Source organism: Pan troglodytes, chromosome 1, assembly GCF_028858775.2.
Source record: "Pan troglodytes isolate AG18354 chromosome 1, NHGRI_mPanTro3-v2.0_pri, whole genome shotgun sequence".
Lineage (NCBI taxonomy): Eukaryota > Metazoa > Chordata > Mammalia > Primates > Hominidae > Pan > Pan troglodytes.
In genome coordinates this window covers 197,292,280-197,315,561 of record NC_072398.2, presented here as the reverse complement: position 1 = coordinate 197,315,561, position 23,282 = coordinate 197,292,280, and the positions used below count along the sequence as shown (strand labels likewise).

General features: G+C 43.7%; 1 protein-coding gene across 5 annotated transcripts in view; it reads right to left on the bottom strand.

Annotated features, from left to right (window-relative positions):
* The window catches only part of CSMD2 (CUB and Sushi multiple domains 2), a 643,557-nt gene that overhangs the window by 144,392 nt on the left and 475,883 nt on the right, over positions 1-23,282 (bottom strand). For all 5 annotated transcript variants that reach the window (XM_016958744.4, XM_063782964.1, XM_016958727.4 and 2 more), the window contains one exon: positions 4,214-4,416. In XM_016958744.4, coding sequence (XP_016814233.2) covers positions 4,214-4,416 — 203 coding nt within the window. The remainder of the gene's footprint in view (positions 1-4,213; positions 4,417-23,282) is intronic.

Here is a 23,282-nt window from a genome sequence, read left to right as displayed (position 1 = left end):
CGAGACCAGCCTGAGCAACACAGCAAGACCCTGACTCTACAAAAAAATAAAAAAGATTAGCTGGGTGTGGTGGTAGTTGCCTGTTATTCTAGCTACTCTGGAGGCTGAGGTGGGAGGATCCTTTAAGCCCAGGAGGTTAAGGCTGCAGTAAGCCATGATCGTGTCACTGCACTCGAGTGTGGGTGACAGAGTAAGAGCTCATCTCTAAAACAAACAAACAAATAAACTCCATGTATTCAATTGGAAGGGTTTGCAAAGGACTTTGCGAGTTGGCCTGCCTAAATGCTAAGCAGTGGTTGTGAGGTTACCGAGAGTTACTGAAGTTAGGTCAAGATCATGCTCTCTCTTGCAATGGCAGACAACCAAGGATCCATTAGACTGAAACCATATTTGAAGAAAAGTCAGATATTTGTAGCAAGTGGGCAGAGAAGAATTCAAAAATAGCTGAGATATATTAAAAATTCAAAATACTCAGGAATTTGCGAGATCTTCGTGTCTATTACCTAACCTAGTTAACACAGAGCAGGTGTTTTATAAGCGAATACTGAATGAATGCTAGATGGAAGGAATACATAAATAGGAGAATGAGTGGGTGAATAAATGAACAAATGTGGCATGAGAAAACACACCGGAGGAATGGGTGCAAGAGTTAGTCCAGAGAAAGGAATCTCAAGAGCTGGAACAACCCTGGCTGCCTCCACAGCCCAGAGCTGACAGTGGGGCCCAGTCCCAGTCCCCAGCTATGTCATCCCTCATAGCCTGTGCTCAGGGCACTCTAGGGCAAGGAGGTTCTTGAAACCACAGGATAAATAATACTGATTTGATTGGAATATCAGTTTTCTCAACAATTTAAGGAAAAACTACCTTTATACTAAAACAAAAGAATTTATTCTGGATTACAAGGTAAAATTCATATTAGTTTTTAAGCAAAAATGTGAAGCCTTAAAGATATTTTGTGCTTGCTACAGCCACCAGACATCCTGAGGATGCACACCCATTCTCTTCTGCTATCAGGAGGACATCAGCGGAAAAGTTTGAGAAGCGGCAGCCTAGGGCAACTGTATACACTGATGTCACTAATTATAACCTCTAGGATTGTATATGAGTCTTGAGTTACACAATCTGATACCTTCTACTCAATAACACCTAAGGAAGCATACAGCAAACTATGGCCCACAGCCATATCTGGGCCTATGCCTATTTTTGTAAATAAAGTTTTACTGGAACACAGGCACACTCATTTGTTTACATATCAATATTTGACAGCTACTGAACTTATTTATAAAGTCAAATATGCATCAATCTTTTTCCTTCCCAGTTAAAATCAGACTTAGCTTTCATCTCTAGCTTTATAGTGCACTGTACACATGTAAATGTTCCCTGGCCATACTTGGAAGGATTATTTATATGGGAGGCAATAGAGTACAATGATTAACAGCTTAGGTTTAAGACTCAGACACATGGTTTTTGCTATTAACTAGATGACCTTGTATGAGAAGCCTCAGAGCCCACATCTGCAACATGGAGTAATAATGGTGCCCATACTGTAAGGGTTTTGTGAAAATTATAAGAGCTGATGTAGTGGAGAGCTTAGTGTGGCAGCCACTCAATAGATGGCTGTGATTATGCTTCCCGCTCACCTTTTTTTTTGTTCTCACTTTCTCTCTTTAATGCTCCTGAATTGGAGCTGCTTGGCAAAGCACCCGGGGAAAGGCTGGATCCACGTGGTACAGACAGGATGTTAGATGTTACACAGTCATGTTTACTTAATAAAGCCAAGCCTGCACTAATCGTCCCTGGCATTTCTGTACAATCCCCTGTCAAATACACACTATAAAGTTAACATGGGGTGAGCCGTTCTCTCTTCCCTAGAGTAGTCCTGGTATTTGCTAACTGATGACAGCAACAGGGAAGGTGACCTTTCCCAAACCTTGGTTATGCCCATAACACTGGGCCAGGCTGTCATGACCTTTCTGGAGCCCAGGCTAGGTAGCTTTGACCATGCTACTCTGCCTAAGCAATGCTAAGGGCAGCTTGCCCAAGGAAACCCTTCTGTTAGAGAAAACCATCCATTCATGTGTTCATATCTTCATGTGCCCATTTGCTCACTAAGCAGTGAGTGAGCACCTGCTGCATACATACACTATGAGAGAGTCGGGAGGCATGGCATGACCCTGTCTTCTAAGAGCTTTTAGTGGGATGTCAAGTAGGTGCCCAGCTTCAAGACGAGACAGAATGCCTGGTATTGACAATGTGCTGAATAAATAGAAGTAAAGTGCCGGGGTGCCGTGGGCTATAGCAGTTTTACTCTGAATGGGGAGATTAGGAGGCAGTGGCATCTGAGATGAACCTTGAAGGATGAATAGGACTTCCATGAGCTGGGCAATGCATGAGAAAGCAGCCTGCATACAGCATAGGAGAGCACCCAGGGACTCTGTCCCGCGTGGCTACACTGAGTACGCAGTCGAGGTCAGATAATGCAAATCTGTGGGTGAATTTGTCAGCATAATTATGGGCTTTTTTTTTTTTTTTAAGCCGTGCCCATCAGCTTGGGCGCAGTTGGAGAAAATATGTCTGGCTTTAATTATTCATAATACTCCTTTCCCCAGAGAGTGGATCGAGCCGTCTCTTTAGCATTCTACCCTCCTTACTGCTGGGAGATCCTTCCATTGCTTATTCCAGCAACTTCCCAAGTTTGTTCCACGAAATGTTAGTCTCTTGAGATGGCCTTGAAAAAAGTCATCCACGATGGAATATGTTTGGAAATTGTGGCCTACCAGACATCTTTTGAATTTAAGTGCATTAGCATAGCAAACGTTCTCAGAGGCCCCATATTGCAGATCATTTCCTTAGGTCTGCATCAGCCTGAGCACCTCCCCAGCATCACTTGATCATGCAAACTTCTTTTTTCTTGCAACATCAATTAGTATTCCATGGAACTCTTAGGAATAGACGGAAAATGCTAGACTGGAAGCATGCATGAGTGTTAAATGGACAAATTAATAAGTATAAAGCAATGTGATCCTGGAGACTCTCATCTGCTCCCCACGCTGCTAAATGCTTATTTCCACAGAGATGACAGACGTAGCAGAAAAGAGCTAGAAGCAGGATTTGCAACTCTGTAACAATCTCAGTGGTGCCAGGGATATACCCCAACCACCCTTAGCTGATACACCAACTGGGGAAGAGCTCGGGGGCAAAGCCGCGGCACAGGTGCCACAAGAAATTGCTCTGGAATCACCATGGAAACTCCCCCCTCCCTCCCACCACACACACAGTGGAGTAAGGAGATGGTAATGAAGACAGCTGCTGTATAATAAACACGAGCAGAAACCGAGGCAGAGTCACTTGTTCAGGGGGAGGAATGATGGAAGAGGCACTTCAGAGGAGATGAGATGATGCATTCCAGGGAGAGGCAGGACCAATCATATAAATTATCTCATACTGGGATTTGGATGTTTGAGCATTGGCCATTTTGGGTAGCTCTTTGTCATGCTCCTCCATAATTGGCTATTGCAGTGCCTAATTAATTAAATTTAGATGACTCATGTTCACTTCCAGTCTTCGCTGAGATCTGCACTCAACTAAGAACCTGAGCGTGCAGCATGTCCCATCAGCTTATTCATAACCATGCCCCAAGCCACCGTCTACTTGTACCTCCCACATCCCTCCTTGCTCCCTGTGCTTCAGCCACATGGGGTAGCCCTCCACTTCCAAAGCCCACATTCCTGCATCTACACTTGTTCTTGTGTTCTTTGCACCTAGGATGCCCTTTTCTCTCTTTTCCATCTAATAGGGGTGCACAAGTCCTCCAAAGTCCATTTCAGTGGCACCTTTCCTTGTCATAGATGACTACTTGCTCCTTGAAACACTTTCTTTTCTTGAGTAACTTCTACTTGTCCGTTGGGTCTGAGCTTGGACATCATCTTTTCTGGAACATCTTCCTTGATGCTCCAAGGTGACCATTATGGCCCGTATGTCTCCATCCAGATGCTTACCTATTTGTATGTGTCTATTAACCCACCTGTCTTCCCTACCAGAGTGAGCTCAGCACAGACATTTGAACAGGTGCTAACCATGTACCAGGCACATAGCAGATGTTCAATAACTATCTTTACATGGACTGAGGAATGAAGGAAAGTGAGGGCCAGAGGAAGGTGGGTGCCATGTGTCAGGACATGTGGAGTGGGGCTGGCAGAGGGCACGCACAGACCTGAAAATTGAATGGCAAAGCCCTGCTTGCTGGTGAAGAAGTCAGTGCTGAACTGCAGGACGACCGAGTTGAAGGTGCTATGCAGGTCCTTAGGCAGGGCCGGGCCACTCAGCTCCTTCAGCAGAACCCCGCTCTCCACAGGCCCATCCCAGATGCGCAGCACGTCGTGAACCTCCTCTGTGTCAAACACCAGGAAGTGTAGCCTGCACGGAGAGAAGAGGCAGTGGTCATCTGGACTCAGCCCTTCTTTCCAGGGGCTTCTGGTCAGAAGGTCCTAAACCTACGAAGACTGGCCCTAAACCTACAAAGCCCTAAACCTCCGAAGCCCAGCAGGAGGGGAGAGAAGGCAGCGTTTGGCAGCATCCTCATTTCACCAGGCCAGCTCCTCCCACTGGGGCCTCCAGCAATGGGGACAAGGGTCCGAGGTGTAGCTTTTGTGCATCCTTTTCTTATTATGAGCTCCATGTTGCCATTGTCAGACTGCATCCCTCTCCTCAACCTTACATAGCCCGCAGACCTCTCCCTGAGCCCATATTGTTACCATTCTAGGTTGGAAGGGGAATACTGAGAAGGCAGGATCTGGCTTGGACAAAGGATATAGGTTAAAAAACAAAATAATTGGGGCTAGAGGGCAGGGGGAACTGTGGAGTCTCTGAGAAGCTGGCCCAGCCATGGTGCAGGTAGGGGTGACCTCATACCTTGCTTTCCCAGAGCAGAATTCTGGGAATATTAGCTATATGTAGGCCTGGCTTAGATAATCTCTGCAGACCTCAGGAGGCCAGGTGGGAGTCTCCCTGTGTGGGGGTCTGCAGGACAGAGATAGAGCTCTCAGAGCAAGGGAGCTCAAGTAGTAACCTGAAATTTTCTGGAACCAAAGATTCCAACAGCCAAAGATATCTTGGCTACAAGCCTGTGTGACTCTCTCTGTTAATTAATTTTTTTTATTATTGTGGAATAATTTTAGACTTACAGAAAAGTTGCAAAGATAATACGGTGTTCCCATAGACCCTTCACCATTTCTTCTATTGCTAACATCTTACATTTCCACAGTGCATTTGTCACGACTAAGAAAGTAATGTTGGCATACTTACTATGAACTACACTCCAGACTTTATTTGAATTTCACCAGTTTCTCCACTGATGTCTTTTTTTGTGTTCCAGGATCCAATCCATTTATCACTATCTCTTTTTAAAAATATCTTTTTAAATTTTAAAAATAAGACATACTCAAGGCAGAGAAAAGGCAAACAATATACAGATGTACTGAATTTTAAAAAAGTCTCTCTGTCACACAGCCAACCTGTTCTCCAGAGCTATTCAATTAATAGTAGGTTTGGCACATATGCTTCCAGAGTTTTTTTCAATGAGCACGCAAATATATTGTTCCCTCAAAATGAGACATATTTTATGTAGTTTTCTATAACTTTCTTTCTTCATTTAATACTGTATCATGGACAAAAACATCACCCTCATTTTTCTGCAGAAATGGACATTGTTATATAACACAATTTCACATGAAATTGCAAGGAACATTTGCATCTTTATGTAGCTTTGTGCATTTCTGCTAATATTTCAGTTGACTTGCCGAAGTAATTCTAGGGGAAGAAGGGCATCTATTTAAAAATTTTAGGCCAGGAGCGGTAGCTCACGCCTGTAATCCCAGCACTTTGGGAGGCTGAGGTCAGGAGGTCAGGATACCGAGGTCAGGAGATCAAGATCATCCTAACACAGTGAAACCCCGTCTTTACTAAAAATACAGAAAATTAGCTGGGCGAGGTGGCGGGCGCCTGTAGTCCCAGCTACTTGGGAGGCTGAGGCAGGAGAATGTAATGAACCCGGGAGGTGGAGCTTGCAGTGAGCCAAGATCGCACCACTGCACTCCAGACTGGGCGACACAGCGAGACTCCGTCTCAAAAATAAATAAATAAATAAAAAAAAATAAAATAAAATAAATAAAAATTTTAAAATAAATCTTGCTAAATTATCCTCTCAAGTGATTGTTTCAACTTATATTCGCACTAATCAGTGTTGATGTTACTATTCTCTCTAAAGTTCACCTCATCAGCATTAGATATTATAATGTTGTAAATATATTCTTTATGAAAATACTCCCCCATCTGCTAGACCACAGTGGAATCTCTCTGGCAGTTTTGAGTTTAGATGATTTAGTAAGGTTGGGTATCTCTGCACATATTTACTGGGCATTTGTAGCTTTCAAATTCTTTATCCATCTTAATTGATGGATGCAAACTTTTGAAATTCTACTTATATATTATGACTTTTATTTACCTTATATTTTTGATTTCTCTTTTATATGATATATTTGTTGCTAATCTTTTCTCCTAGTGTCTGGTGACTTTTTCTCATTTAACTTTGGTTTGTGGTATCCATTTTGGTAAGAAGTGATTAATTTTATGTAACCAAATACGTTAATATTTTCCTTTAAGGATACTGGATGTCACGTTATGCTTGGGCAGACCTCTCCCTGACCCAACGATTCAAAAACAAAACAAAACTTTAATCAAAACTTTAATACTTTCCTGGGACTTGTGTAGTTTCTTTCTTCTCTTTTTTTTTTTTTTTTTTTTTTTTTTTGCGACAGGGCCTATCTGGTTGCCCAGGTTGGAGTTCAGTGGTGCAATCATAACTCACTACAACCTCCTGAGTAGCTGGGACCACAGTTACATGCCACCATGTTTGACTAATTTTATTTTTTGTAGGGATGGGGTTTTTCTGTGTTGCTCAGGCTGGTCTTGAATGCTGGGATTCAAGCAATCCTCCTGCCTCAGCCTCCAAAATTCCTGGGATTACAGGTGTGAGCCACTGCACCTGGCTAGTTTCATTTTTTGAGGCTAACAAGTTCGTTACTCTTCCAAATTGACACTCAATTCTCCCAACACCTATCTAAAGTAGCCTCTTCCACACTTTGCCTACCAAAACATCTGTTTACTCCCTCTGTAGCATCTACTAGTCTATCTTTAGTGTACCTATTTGTAGACTATGCTTCTCCCTAACTAGATCATAATTTTCATGAATGTGGAACCAGGCCTTGTTTGCCTAAGATGTATCTGACATTTTGGATGGTGCTCATGATACCCATGGATGATGACACGCTCATAGCTGAAGAATCCTGATTCTCCCTACTGATTTGAAATGTCCCCTTAGTTGTGGGCTGTTTCTGGACTCTTCTCTCAAGTCCAGTGATCTCTCCTTTCCCTATACTAGAATCTACTTGTGGTACCAGGAACATAGCTACTCACCTTACTTGGGTTTCCATATTCTCAAATTTTGATTTTTTTCCCTAAAACTTACTAATTTCCCAAATTTACTCTTTTAGATAAACTTTATGGTTACCAAGTCCCAAAAAAATGTGATTGAGATTTTGATTGGAATTATATACACATTGATTAATTTGGAGATAATTGATATCTTTATGTTACTAATTTTCCCCAGCCAGGAACATTGTAGATAACTTAGTTTATGTACTTTGCAAAGTTTTATGTTTTTCATCTTTGTTATGGTTTTCTTCTTTGCACACCTCTTGTTAAATTTCCTCTTTGGCAGTCCATAAGTTTATGGTTTTGGTTCTATTGTGAATGAGATTTAATGTTTAGTTACATTTTCTAGTTATTTATTGTCAGATATATATATGTGTGTGTGTGTATATATATATGTGTGTGTGTGTGTGTGTGTGTGTGTTTCTTACTTTCGGTCACTAGTTAGTACTATTAGAAACCAAAAGAATCTCTTGGATTTCCTAGGTAGAATCTTTTATAGATATAGGAGGGGATTCCTTAAAACCAGGACCTGTGTGAGGCTGGGGCCCCACATTTGATTTGAAAAGAGGGAGAAGGAGATCCCTAGGACAGAGCACAAACACACATACTCACTGCTGTGCCAGGCTGCCCCTGCCTTCTCTGCTTTCTCTGTGGTGATCAATGCACTGTGAAATCAGCAGCCAAGAGGAGACCGAGTGCCAGCCGTGTGGTGTGGCTGTACGTGCTCTCAGAAAAGACATCGGTGTGGGCCACACTCATCAGGGAAGGCAAAAGGAAAGGAGACCTGAAGTTTAGGTGGCGTGAAAGGAGAGTGCTGTCTTTGGATTTAATAACATGAGATAAGACCTGGAGGCAGAGAGGAGGTGAAGCTGTCCGGGAAGAAAGGCAACTCCATACTTGAGTTCAGGTGGTATTAGGATGCCATAGAGAATACAGCTGATTGAGAGAGGGAAGATAATGAGTCTCAAAATTAGCTATGGGAGTTTGGGCTTTATCGTATTCTAGTTAGAGACTGACTCTAGAGGCCATGTGAAATCCTGAGGGTGAACAACTGAATGAATGAGTGAGTGAATCAATGAATGAACGAATGAAACCCCAGTCTGACAGGAAGCTGAGAAAAGCAAGAATATGGGGACTAAATAGACATGAAAGAAAATGTGTTTCCATAACAACCACTGTGTATAAGGCACTTTCACATTAGCCCATGGAGTCCATGCAAGCATCTTTATTTTGTAGCTAGGACTAGTCTCATCTTTAACAATGAGAATACTGAGGCTCTGAGAGGGTAGGTAACTTGCACAAGGTCATGGGCTGGTTAGACAGTAAGCTGGAATTGCTATTATTTAATACTAATCCAGGTCAGACCTTAGTGCTTCTACTCTCTCCTAACAATGCTGCCCACATCTCTAGGAGGAAGAGGCTGTGGTTGAGAGCTAGGCAGGGGCTGGAGAGGCTCTATCAATCATCAACAGTTTACATGTGAGTCATACATAAGCTGATATGAATTAAAAATGCCAGTTGATTGCATTCGGCTTAGCTGATCTGATAAACAGACAAAGTCAAAGGCTTGGCATTGATGTTGCGGAGAGGAGTGCAGAAGAAGGGAGGAGGAGGCGGGGTTCTCTGTGTGCACGAACAATACAAGTTGGCAACGGAAAGGACAGAGGCTAAAGTTCAAGCCCCTTTCGGCACTCATTCACTTAAGCCCCTCCCATATGCGGGGTGCTGCTGTATAACAGTGAAGATGACAGACAGGGTGCCATTCTCCGGGAGCTTCTGGAGATGGGCAATAACCCCCCAGACACAAACTCACTAAAAAATTATCAGCTGTGTCTAGCACAGGGCAGATATGGCAGAGTGCTGAGGCAGAGCATCCACTTTAGACAGAGTGGCCGGAGAAGACCTTCTAAGGAAGTGGCATTTAAGCAAGATGCCAAGCCACATGGAGAGCAGGAGGGGTGAGAGGTGGGAGGAAGCCTGCAGTGAATAAAGGACAGCATGTGCAAAGGTCACAATGGAAAGGCCATGGAGGCTGACACTGGGCCAGGAGAGGTAGGCAGGGGCAGGGCTGGCGGGACTCCGTGGATGGGGGAAGATGTTTGGTGTGTACTATAGGAGCTGAGGGAAGTCATTGGTATATTTTAAGCTGAGCTCTGACAGGTTCCGATTTACATTTTGAGATCACTCTTGGTGCCTGGGTAAGAAAAGATTGACAAGGGCAAGAGTGGATGCAGGGAAATTAGCTAGGGGCTGCCACAGGGGGCCAGTGACCCCTTTTATTATAAACCTTTGATGATGGCCAGTAAAGACTTGGTTTGCCAACCCAACAACATTTATTAAGACTCTTATTGAATACTTATCTTATAGAAATCAGAGTCTATAAATGCTAATGAGCAGTTCTGATCGATAGAGATAATTCCAGGCCAAAACAGCCATTGTGGTTTGTGTGAGCAGCTCCCCTGTAGGTGAACACTGGGTCTTCTTCTGGCTTTTGATATCCTGAGAACAGTTTGCAGCTCCCCTCCCCATTGCACTGTGCCCCTAGGTAGGAGAAACTGAAGTGGAGGAAAGAGGTGAAAAGATCTTCCTTCCTATTGATGACTTGCTTGTCTATGTGTGCGTTTCTTTGGACCACAAACACAAAACAGGCCATTTCCAGGGAAGAGAAATGAAGCATGTTGCATGTCAAGCTCTGTGTTGAGAGCTGCAGAAATGTGCAAGGCTCTGTGTTTGCCCTGGAGGAAACTTACTGAAGGAGACACCCAAAACATAATAATATGTGCAATAGGTGCTAAAGAGTGGAATAAATAAGATGCTATCAAAATAACCGGAGGACAAAAAGAGCTAAACGTTTGTAGAAAATCTCCCGTGTGCCAACTGCTTTATGTACATTGCTGAATATCCTCATGAAACCCTGCAGTTGAGAGTGTATTCTCACTATTTTGCTGTGGAGGAACTGAAGTTCCAAGGGATTAACAGAGGCAACTAGCAAGGGTCAGAGACGGTATTCAAACCATGTCTGTCTGGTACCAAAGACCTTTCTTTTACACCATCTTCTTTTTCTTTTAATTTGAAGAGGCAAGGAAAGCTTCAAGGAGGCAGTGTCTTTGAAACAGTTTTGAAGAAAGGAAAGTGTGGAGAAATTGAGGGAGAGAAAGATGGCAAAAGAGGGAAAAGCAAATTAAGAGGAATCGAAAGAGTAACTGGCCTTCCTGGATCCAGTTCCCCTCCCATCCTTTCAATCCACCTTTTCCATCAGGACCACGTCTATCTTTCTGAACCACTCCTCTGACCCAGTCTCTCCTCCTTCTCTACAGGATAAAGTCAGACTTCCGAGGGGACACACCAAGTCCCCCCTGGGCTTCCCCAGTTGCCTTCTCCCATTCTTCTAACCCTTTACTGATTTCCTTCTTATTCTCTTGCTTCAGAGCCTTCTCTCTGCCTGGAAGTTCCCCCTGCACATGCCCCCATGCCACCTGTAGCGGGTTGACTTGTGTCCCCCAAAAGGATATGCTCAAGTCCTTACCCCTGGTACCTGTGTGACTGTGACCTTATTTGGAAATAGAATCAGATGTAATCAAGTTATGACAAGAAGGGCATACTGGATTAGGGTGGGCCGTAAATCCAATGACTGATATCATAAGAGAAAAGAGAGGGAGATTTGGATACAGAGACACAGGAGAGACACAGGGAAGGAGACCATGTGATGGAGGCACAGATAGAAGTAATGTGTCTGCAACACAAGGAATGCCAAGGGTTCCTGGCAACCACCAGAAGCTATGAGACACATGAGACAGATTCTTCCCCAGTATTTCCAGAGGGATCTTGGCCCATTGAGAACATGATTTTGGACTTCTAGCCTCTAGAACTGTGAACAAAACACATTTCTGTTATTTTAAGCTATTCAGTTTGTTACAGCAGCCCTAGTAAATTCTTCTACCCCCTGACTGATGTGTACTGGTAGGTGCCTCACATCCAGTGGGGAGCTTTTCCACAGGCTTCTCCTTGTCCTCCCCATCCCCTCAGTCTAGTGAGATGCTCCCTCTACAGGCTCCTGCTCTATCAGAGTCATCCATTGACTTCCCTGTCTTGCTGAATCCCTTAACTCTTGTGCCAGTGTCTCATTCACTTCTATATCTCTGGTACCCAGCATGAGGCCTGACCTGTACTAGCCCCTTGGTGAATGTTGTCTGATTGAATTGATGAATGAACGAATGGCTCACCAGCTTTCAGGGACCCCTGTGGTTCATCCAAACTCACCCACTGTCCTTGCCAAGCATCTGTCACTCTACAAGAGGCAACTTAAACAAATCCTATATACTAAGGAGGATACTTCCTATTTCTCTGGAAGTTCTGAGCTCTTCCTTTACCATCCACATCTAGCCCCTCAGATCTTACAGCTGTATCTTTGGTGCTCTACACTACCAAAGACATAGAATCTAGCCACACAGAACCTGGGCCAGAGCTCACTGCTGAATCTAAATCTGGGAGAAACTGGGATACTGCAACCATGGTCTCACACTTTTTAAATCCAGCCCTGTAGGTTCCCTGAGCCTACAGTGATACTGATAGTCATACTTTAAATCTATAAATAGTAAGTACTAGGTTCAGATAGCATACTAGGCACTGGTGATTCAGATAAGAATATGGCATGCTTCCACCCCTGCATGTGGTACAGTCTACAGTAAAGGTATGTATGGAGAAGCCCCCTAACTTAGGCCAAGGGTATGAGACCAGGCCTCCTGGGAGAGGTAACTACTGAGCTGAGTCTTGATATCTTTATAAGAGAAAAGAGAGATGAGAGATTAACAGGATGAGTCCAGATGAAGGGGGTGGGTGAGGAGGGTGAGAAGGGGACAGAATGCAGGCAGAGAAAATAGGGTATGCAAAGACACAGAGGGGATGTAGAGGCTGGCCCACCCAGGAAATGACAAGCTCTTCAGGAAGACAAAGCATGAAATGCGGGTGGCTGAGACCTGAAGCCGTGGCTCAGGGAATGGTGATAATGTCCAAGCTGCAGAGGAGTGAGGAATTCATGGTCCCCATTCTCCTAGTGAGAGCAGTTTCCTTGGTGCTGGGGCAGGGCTGAGGGCAGTGAGGGAGGGGTTCCACCAAAGGAGGGCTTTTGAGTTGGTCTCATCATCCTAAGTCTGGTATCTGGTTTGCCTAGGTTGCATCTTGGGCACTCATGATAATCTGCAGTCTAACTCCAGCAAGTATGCCAGCTCAGGTAACTGGGTCTCACTGGGCCCCTGGTTCTCCCTCCCATTCCTTGGTGGGGCTGCCCTGAAATTCTGCTTGCTCTGCGGGGGCTGGATCTTGACTTCATTGCTGGCTGCAGGGACACCCTGGGATGTGCAGATATCCCTGTTCAAGTCTGAGATCTCCACATGCCTTTCCTCACAGTGTTTTCAGAGTTCCACCTCCCACTGCCACACCCACGCCCCCACCAACCAATAGCAGGCCCTAGCTAAGGGTGGACCCACCTGGCCCTCACTCCTGTACCTCTTCCCACCAGCCCCCTCTGAGACTCCACTGTGCTTTGCTGAGGCTAGTGTAAGGTTCACAACACTCAGCTTCAGCAACAGGAGATTTTCTACCAGAGCCTAAATCTAAGAAGCTGGGAGGACAGTGGATTTTCACTGCAGGGGCCCGTCCCTCTCAAGTGCTGTCCACAGGCAAAACTTGCTTCTGAGATTATGGTCCTCAGTTCTTTTAGTCTGAAGGAAACTTGGACACACTAGGTATTTTTTAAAAACAAAAACAAAAACAAACAAACAAATGATTCCCACCTCCCTGCTTATAGGCAGTTTATCTCTATCCCATTGCAAATTGGAAAGACATGCAAAGGGGGGTGGAGCCAAGATGGCCAAATAGGAACAGCCCCAGTCTACAGCTCCCAGCATGAGTGACGCAGAAGACGGGTGATTTCTGCATTTCCAACTGAGGTACCGGGTTCATCTCACTGGGGAGTGCCGGACAGTGGGTGCGGGACAGTGGGTGCAGCGCACAGTGTGTGAGCCGAAGCAGGGCGAGGCATCGCCTCACCTGGGAAGCACAAGGGGTCAGGAAATTCCCTTTCCTAGTCAAAGAAAGGGGTGACAGACGGCACCTGGAAAATCGGGTCACTCCCACCCTAATACTGCGCTTTTCCAAGGGGCTTAACAAACGGCACACCAGGAGATTATATTCCGCACCTGGCTCGGAGGGTCCTACGCCCACGGAGCCTTGCTAGCACAGCAGTCTGAGATCAAACTGCAAGGCGGCAGCGAGGCTGGGGGAGGGGCGCCCACCATTGCCCAGGCTTGAGTAAGTAAAAAAAGCGGCTGGGAAGCTCGAACTGGGTGGAGCCCACCACAGCTCAAGGAGGCCTGCCTGCCTGCCTCTATAGGCTCCACCCCTGGGGGCAGGGCACAGACAAACAAAAGGCGGCAGTAACCTCTGCAGACTTAAATGTCCCTGTCTGACAGCTATGAAGAGAGTAGTGGTTCTCCCAGCACGCAGCTGGAGATCTGAGAATGGGCAGACTGCCGCCTCAAGTGGGTCCCTGACCCCCGAGTAGCCTAACTGGGAGGCAACCCCCAGTAGGGGCGGACTGACACCTCACACGGCTGGGTACTCCTCTGAGACAAAACTTCCAGAGGAACGATCAGGCAGCAGCATTTGCGGTTCACCAATATCTGCTGTTCTGCAGCCACCGCTGCTGATACCCAGGCAAACAGGGTCTGGAGTGGACCTCCAGCAAACTCCAACAGACCTGCAGCTGAGGGTCCTGACTGTTAGAAGGAAAACTAACAAACAGAAAGGACATCCACACCAAAACCCCATCTGTACGTCACCATCATCAAAGACCAAAGGTAGATAAAACCACAAAGATGGGGAAAAAAACAGAGCAGAAAAACCAGAAACTCTAAAAATCAGAGTGCCTCTCCTCCTCCAAAGGAACGCAGCTCCTCACCAGCAATGGAACAAAGCTGGACGGAGAATGACTTTGACGAGTTGAGAGAAGAAGGCTTCAGAAGATCAAACTACTCCAAGCTAAAGGAGGAAGGTTGAACCAATGGCAAAGAAGTTAAAAACCTTGAAAAAAATTAGACGAATGGCTAACTAGAATAACCAATTCAGAGAAGTCCTTAAAGGACGTGATGGTGCTGAAAACCGTGGCACGAGAACTACGTGACGAATGCACAAGCCTCAGTAGCTGATGCGTTCAACTGTAAGAAAGGGTATCAGCGATGGAAGACGAAATGAATGAAATGAAGCGAGAAGAGAAGTTTAGAGAAAAAAGAATAAAAAGAAATGAACAAAGCTTCCAAGAAATATGGGACTATGTGAAAAGACCAAATCTATGTCTGATTGGTGTACCTGAAAGTGACGGGGAGAATGGAACCAAGTTGGAAAACACTCTGCAGGATACGATCCAGGAGAACTTCCCCAATCTAGCAAGGCAGGCCAACATTCAAATTCAGGAAATACAGAGAACACCACAAAGATACTCCTCAAGAAGAGCAACTCCAAGACACATAATTGTCAGATTCACCAAAGTTGAAATGAAGGAAAAAATGTTAAGGGCAGCCAGAGAGAAAGGTCGGGTTACCCACAAAGGGAAGCCCATCAGACTAACAGCTGACCTCTCGGCAGAAACTCTGCAAGCCAGAAGAGAGTGGGGACCAATATTCAACATTCTTAAAGAAAAGAATTTTCAACCCAGAATTTCATATCCAGCCAAACTAGCTTCATAAGTGAAGGAGAAATAAAATCCTTTACAGACAAGCAAATGCTGAGAGATTTTGTCACCACCAGGCCTGCCCTAAAAGAGCTCCTGAAGGAAGCACTAAATATGGAAAGGAACAACTGGTAACAGCCGCTGCAAAACATGCCAAATTGTAAAGACCATCAAGGCTAGGAAGAAACTGCATCAACTAACAAGCAAAATAACCAGCTAACATCATAATGACAGGATCAAATTCACACATAACAATATTAACCTTAAATGTAAATGGGCTAAATGCTCCAATTAAAAGACACAGACTGGCAAATTGGATAGAGTCAAGACCCATCAGTGTGCTGTATTCAGGAAACCTATCTCACGTGCAGAGACACACATAAGCTCAAAATAAAGGGATGAAGGAAGATCTACCAAGCAAATGGAAAACAAAAAAAGGCAGGGGTTGCAATCCTAGTCTCTGATAAAACAGACTTTAAACCAACAAAGATCAAAAGAGACAAAGAAGGCCATTACATAATGGTAAAGGGATCAATTCAACAAGAAGAGCTAACTATCCTAAATATATATGCACCCAATACAGGAGCACCCAGATTCATAAAGCAAGTCCTGAGTGACCTACAAAGAGACTTAGACTCCCACACAATAATAATGGGAGACTTTAACACCCCACTGTCAACATTAGACAGATCAACAAGACAGAAAGTTAACAAGGATATCCAGGAATTGAACTCAGCTCTGCACCAAGCGGACCTAATAGACATCTACAGAACTCTCCACCCCAAATCAACAGAATATACATTCTTTTCAGCACCACACCACACCTATTCCAAAATGGATCACATAGTTGGAAGTAAAGAACTCCTCAGCAAATGTAAAAGAACAGAAATGATAACAAACTATCTCTCAGACCACAGTGCAATCAAACTAGAACTCAGGGTTAAGAAACTCACTCAAAACCGCTCAACTACATGGAAACTGAACAACCTGCTCCTGAATGACTACTGGGTACATAACGAAATGAAGGCAGAAAAAAAGATGTTCTTTGAAACCAATGAGAACAAAGACACAACATACCAGAATCTCTGGGACACATTCAAAGCAGTGTGTAGCGGGAAATTTATAGCACTAAATGCCCACAAGAGAAAGCAGGAAAGATCCAAAATTGACACCCTAACATCACAATTAAAAGAACTAGAGAAGCAAGAGCAAACACATTCAAAAGCTAGCAGAAGGCAAGAAATAACTAAGATCAGGGCAGAACTGAAGGAAACAGAGACACAAAAAACCCTTCAAAAAATCAATGAATCCAGGAGCTAGTTTTTTGAAAAGATCAACAAAATTGATAGACCGCTAGCAAGACTAATAAAGAAGAAAAGAGATAAGAATCAAATAGATGCAATAAAAAATGATAAAGGGGATATCACCACCGATCCCATAGAAATACAAACTACCATCAGAGAATACTACAAACACCTCTATGCAAATAAACTAGAAAATCTAGAAAAAATGGATAAATTCCTACACACATACACCCTCCCAAGACTAAACCAGGAAGAAGTTGAATCTCTGAATAGACCAATAACAGGATCTGAAATTGAGGCAATAATTAATAGCTTACCAACCAAAAAAGTCCAGGACCAGATGGATTCACAGCCGAATTCTACCAGAGGTACAAGGAGAAGCTGGTACCATTACTTCTGAAACTATTCCAATCAATAGAAAAAGAGGGAATCCTCCCTAACTCATTTTATGAGGCCAGCATCATTCTGATACCAAAGCCTGGCAGAGACACAACAAAAAAAGAGAATTTTAGACCAATATCCTTGATGAACATTGATGCAAAAATCCACAATAAAATACTGGCAAACCAAATCCAGCAGCACATCAAAAAGCTTATCCACCATGATCAAGTGGGCTTCATCCCTGGGATGCAAGACTGGTTCAACATACGCAAATCAATAAACATAATCCAGCATATAAACAGAACCAAAGACAAAAACCAGATGATTATCTCAATAGATGCAGAAAAGGCCTTTGACAAAATTCAACAACTCTTCATGCTAAAAACTCTCAATAAATTAGGTATTGATGGGACGTATCTCAAAATAATAAGAGCTATTTATGACAAACCCAAAGCCAATGTCATACTGAATGGATTAAAAACTGGAAGCATTCCCTTTGAAAACTGGCACAAGACAGGGATGCCCTCTCTCACCACTCCTATTCAACATAGTGTTGGAAGTTCTGGCCTGGGCAATCAGGCAGGAGAAGGAAATAAAGGGTATTCAATTAGGAAAAGAGGAAATAAAATTCTCCCTGTTTGCAGATGACATGATTGTATATCTAGAAAACCCCATCGTCTCAGCCCAAAATCTCCTTAAGCTGATAAGCAACTTCAGCAAAGTCTCAGGATACAAAATCAATGTGCAAAAATCACAAGCATTCCTATACACCAATAACAGACAAACAGAGAGCCAAATCATGAGTGAACTCCCATTCACAATTGCTTCAAAGTGAGTAAAATATCTAGGAATCCAACTTACAAGGGATGTGAAGGACCTCTTCAAGGAGAACTACAAACCACTGCTCAATGAAATAAAAGAGGATACAAAGAAAAGAAAGAACATTCCATGCTCATGGGTAGGAAGAATCAATATTGTGAAAATGGCCATACTGCCCAACGTAATTTATAGATTCAATGTCATCCCCATTAAGCTACCAATGACTTTCTTCACAGAATTGGAAAAAACTACTTTAAAGTTCGTATGGCATCAAAAAAGAGCCCGCATCACCAAGTCAATCCTAAGCCAAAAGAACAAAGCTGGAGGCATCACGCTACCTGACTTCAAACTATACTACAAGGCTACAGTAACCAAAGCAGCATGGTACTGGTACCAAAACAGAGATATAGACCAATAGAACAGAACAGAGCCCTCAGAAATAATGCCGCATATTTACAACCATCTGATCTTTGACAAACCTGAGAAAAACAAGCAATGGGGAAAGGATTCCCTATTTAATAAATGGTGCTGGGAAAACTGGCTAGCCATATGTAGAAAGCTGAAACTGGATCCCTTCCTTACACCTTATACAAAAATTAATTCAAGATGGATTAAAGACTTACATGTTAGACCTAAAACCATAAAAACCCTAGAAGAAAACCTAGGCAATACCATGCAGGACATAGGCATGGGCAAGGACTTCATGTCTAAAACACCAAAAGCAATGGGAACAAAAGCCAAAATTGACAAATGGGATCTAATTAAACTAAAGAGCTTCTGCACAGCAAAAGAAACGAACATCAGAGTGAACAGGCAACCTACAGAATGGGAGAAAATTTTTGCAACCTACTCATCTGACAAAGGGCTAATATCCAGAATCTACAGTGAACTCAAACAAATTTACAAGAAAAAAACAAACAACCCCATCAAAAAGTGGGCAAAGGATATGAACAGATACTTCTCAAAAGAAGACATTTATGCAGTCAAAAAACACATGAAAAAATGCTCATCATCACTGGCCATCAGAGAAATGCAAATCAAAACCACAATGAGATACCATCTCACACCAGTTAGAATGGCAATCATTAAGTCAGGAAACAACAGGTGCTGGAGAGGATGTGGAGAAATAGGAACACTTTTACACTGTTGGTGGGACTGTAAACTAGTTCAACCATTGTGGAAGTCAGTGTGGCGATTCCTCAGGGATCTAGAACTAGAAATACCATTTGACTCAGCCATTCCATTACTGGGTATATGCCCAAAGGATTATAAATCATGCAGCTATAAAGACACATGCACATGTATGTTTATGGCGGCACTATTCACAATAGCAAAGACTTGGAACCAACCCAGATGTCCAACAATGATAGACTGGATTAAGAAAATGTGGCACATATACACCATGGAATACTATGCAGCCATAAAAAATGGTGAGTTCATGTCCTTTGTAGGGACATGGATGAAGCTGGGAACCATCATTCTCAGCAAACTATCACAAGGACAAAAAACCAAACACCGCATGTTCTCACTCACAGGTGGGAATTGAACAATGAGAACACGTGGACACAGGAAGGGGAACATCACACACTGGGGACTGTTGTGGGGTGGGGGGAGGGGGGAGGGATAGCATTAGGAGATATACCTAATGCTAAATGATGAGTTAATGCGTGCAGCACACCAACATGGCACATGTATACATATGTAACAAACCTGCACGTTCTGCACATGTACCCTAAAACTTAAAGTATAATAATAATAAAATTAAAAAAAAAAGAGCGTGGCTCCTCCCCGACGTCTCTTGCTCATTCTCTTGCCATGTGACATGCTCGCTCCCCCTTCTCTATCCACCATGAGTAGAAGCTTACTGAGGCCCTCACCAAAAGGAGATGCTGGCACCATGCTTCTTGTACAGCTTGTAGAACCATGAGCCAAATAAACCTCTTTTCTTTATAAATTAAAAAAAAAAAAAAAAAGAAAGAAAGACATGCAAAAATGAGAAAATAAAAAAAATTCATGGCACCTTGACATGTTGATTTCACTTGCCTTCTGACTGGGCCCCAGAATATGAAAGGGCTTTGGATGTTCCCAACCAACAGTCACCACTGCAGGAACACAATAAACCCATCGCTGATGTGAGTCATGATGGTGGATCTTTACATTAGGGGAAAATGGCATGTGAATGAACAGCTGCTGCAGGGGGAAGGGGGTCAGAAATCACTCCTATCCCCACATGAGAATGCAGCTGCAATTATCCTTGGTGACATTGGAAAGGGCAATAAGAAAATAATACTTGTTTTATCAAATGCCCCCCTCTAAGCTGCCCGAGCTGCAAACCAACAATTAAACCATGATCATAATAGCAGACAATAATAATTAAGTATCACGCTATCCAAAGAGCAAAAACTGAGAAGACAGACCAAAGCCCAAATCCAGCATTGGTGTCTATAGCAAAATAAAAGGCTCTTCTCTTCAGGGACCAGCTGGCATGCAAAAGAAATAAAAGATTCTTTGGTTATTTTCTAAAGTGGAAAAATAAAACTGGGCTTCAGGTCACTGAAAACGTTGCAGAATGTTCCAGGGTAGTGACTGCTGTCTTGGACTTAGGCTGTGACCTTGTGCTTCCCTATAACGTGCTGGGTGACCTCCGGCCAGCTGCCCTCTCTTCCTCATCACCCTGTCACTGGAGGCTCTGAGACTGCCTATCACTAGACAGAGTCCAGAGTCTGCCCTGTAGGTGTCAGGGATTCTGTGAGGGGCCAATGTATCTTTGTCCTTGGAAGAAATGTTTCCATAAAGTCAAAACACTGGCTGTGGAGCCAAAGACCTGGGTTCAAATTGCAGTTTTTTTTGTTGTTTTTTTTTTTGAGATGGAGTCTTGCTCTGTCACCAGGTTGGAGTGCAGTGGTGCCATCTTGGCTCACTGCAATCTCCGCCCCCTGGGTTCAAGCGATTCTCCTGCCTCAGCCTTTCGAGTAGCTGGGATTACAGGCTCATGCCACCACATCCAGCTAATTTTTGTATTTGTAGTAGAGATGGGGTTTCACCATGTTGGCCAGGATGGTCTCAATCTCCTGACCTCGTGATCCACCCACCTCGGCCTCCCAAAGTGTTGGGATTACAGGCGTGAGCCACTGCGCCCGGCCTCAAATACTAGTTCTGAGAGAGCTAACTTGGTGACCTTGCAGAGCCTCAATTTACCCCGTGTAAAATGGCTGTAATTTCAATCTATCAAGCAGCGTTGCTAAGAGTATTATCATAAATGAAATCACATAGAAAGCATCTAGCACATAGTATTAAATAATCATCAAATGGTAAAATCACCTAAAATAATTCCATTTTTGTTCAATTTATTTTATTTTTTACTTGACTAAGAGAGATGTGCTGAAGTCTCCTATAAGGATTGTCAATTTCTCCTCATATTTCTGACAGATTTTGCTTTACGTTTTCTCATTAGGTTACTTAGTGCAGATTCATGACTGTTAGCATTATTGTGGACTATGCATTTTATCATATGAAAGCATTCCCTGTGTCTCTTTTAATGTTATTTAACCTTGAATTTTACTTTTTTTTTTTTTCTTTTTGAGATGGAGTCTTGCTCTGTCACCCAGGCTGGAGTGCAGTGGCACAATCTCAGCTCACTGCAAGCTCTGCCTCCCGGGTTCAAGCCATTCTCCTGTCTCAGCCTCCCGAGTAGCTGGGGCTACAGGTGCCCGCCACCACGCCTGGCTAATTTTTTATTTTTATTTTTAGTAGAGACGGGGTTTCACCGTGTTAGCCAGGATGGCCTCGCCTTTTTTTTTTTTTTTTTAACAGAAAAGCAATATTGTGATCCCTGCTTTTTACTTCCATGTGTTCTCATGCTATTCTTTTGTCCCAAACTTTTATTTTTAATATTTTGTTGTTCTTCTGTTTAGCAGCATTCTTTTAAATTTTATCCAACCCAAGAATCTTTGCCTTGCAATATGAATGTTTCCCATGTGGGCACCAGCTCATAGCTCTTTATGGCTCCTGCTTTCCCTGCCACAGGTCAGTCAGTAGTTGCTCTACACATCACGGTAGAGGCTTCCTTTCCCTGTGCACCGTCGTCTTGGGGCCTCTCTCTGGGATCCTGTGTTTGCTCCCTTTGCAGACCCTTTGCTCAGCATCTGAGTCTTGCACTCCGCCCAGGCACCTGACTTTAGCTCTTTGCCGATCCTTCAGAGAAGCCTCAGATGGTAGCACTTCTGTGCTCTGGGCCTTATATCCGGTCAGCCTCTCAGTCTCCTGCCCATCCTGAGCTCCTGTAACCTTGATCTGCTCCAGAGGCTGCCTCCTCTCCCCCCATTCTCTTTTCCCTACATGAGGCCTGGAGCCTTGAATTACTTTGTGGAACAGACACCTCCAGCCCCACCCAGGACCCTGTTCCCCACTGCAGACTAGCACTGGACTGTGAAGTGTGTGAAAAATTAACCTTTATTGTGTTAAACCACTGAGATTTGGGGGTTATCTGTTATATCAGTTAGCCATTACTGTTGACTAATAATACAAGCTTATTTCCATCATCCTGTTTTAAGCTTTTTTTTTTGAGACAGAATCTCACTCTGGCACCCAGGCTGGAGTGCAGTGGCATGATCTAAGCCCACTATAAGCTCCGCCTCCTGTGTTCAAGTGATTCTCATGCCTCAGCCTCCTGAGTAGCTGGGACTACAGGTGCATGCCACCATGCCTGGCTAATTTTTCTATTTTTAGTAAGATGGGGTTTAGCTGGGTTGACCATGCTGGTCTCGAACTCCTGGCCTCAAGTGATTCACCTCCCTCAGCCTCCCAAAGTGCTGGGATTACAGGCATGAGACACCACGCCTGGCTGTGTTTTATGCTTTTGTTTATTATGTTTTCTTGCTTTTTTGGGTAATATTCCTTAGTTTGTAAGTTTTCTTTAGTGATTTGCAAAGTACACATTTTATTTTAAATTCTATGGGTGGTTTTCTTTAAGCATTTTCAAAAGTACTCCTAAACTTGTATTTTCTCTAATCATCAAATTTAAGAAAAATAATATATTATACCATTTTACTTCTTATGTAAGACAGTAAATCTTAAAAAGGTTTTACCTTTCCCTATGCCCTCTCCCAACCATCAAACTATTGACAATATAAGTAGGGACTAGAGGCCCAAGTTACACACAGTCTTTCATAGTCACCAATTCTTAGTACCGTGTAGTTTTTCTAAACATCTCAGTTGGCTAAAAATTATATGTCTGTATTAGCTTCCTGTGGATGCTGTAACATATTACAACAAACTTGGTGGCTTAAAACACTAGAAATTTGGCCAGGCATGATGGCTCATGCCTGTAATCCCAGCACTTTGGGAGGCCGAGGCAGGTAGATCACCTGAGGTCAGGAGTTCTAGACCAGCCTGGCAAACATGATGAAACCCTGTCTCTACTAAAAGTACAAAAATTAGCCGGGTGTGGTGGCAGGTGCCTTTAACTCCAGGTACTCGGGAGGCTGAGGTCGGAGAATCACTTGAACCCAGGAGGTGGAGTTTGCAGTGAGCTGAGATCGCACCACTGCACTCCAGCCTGG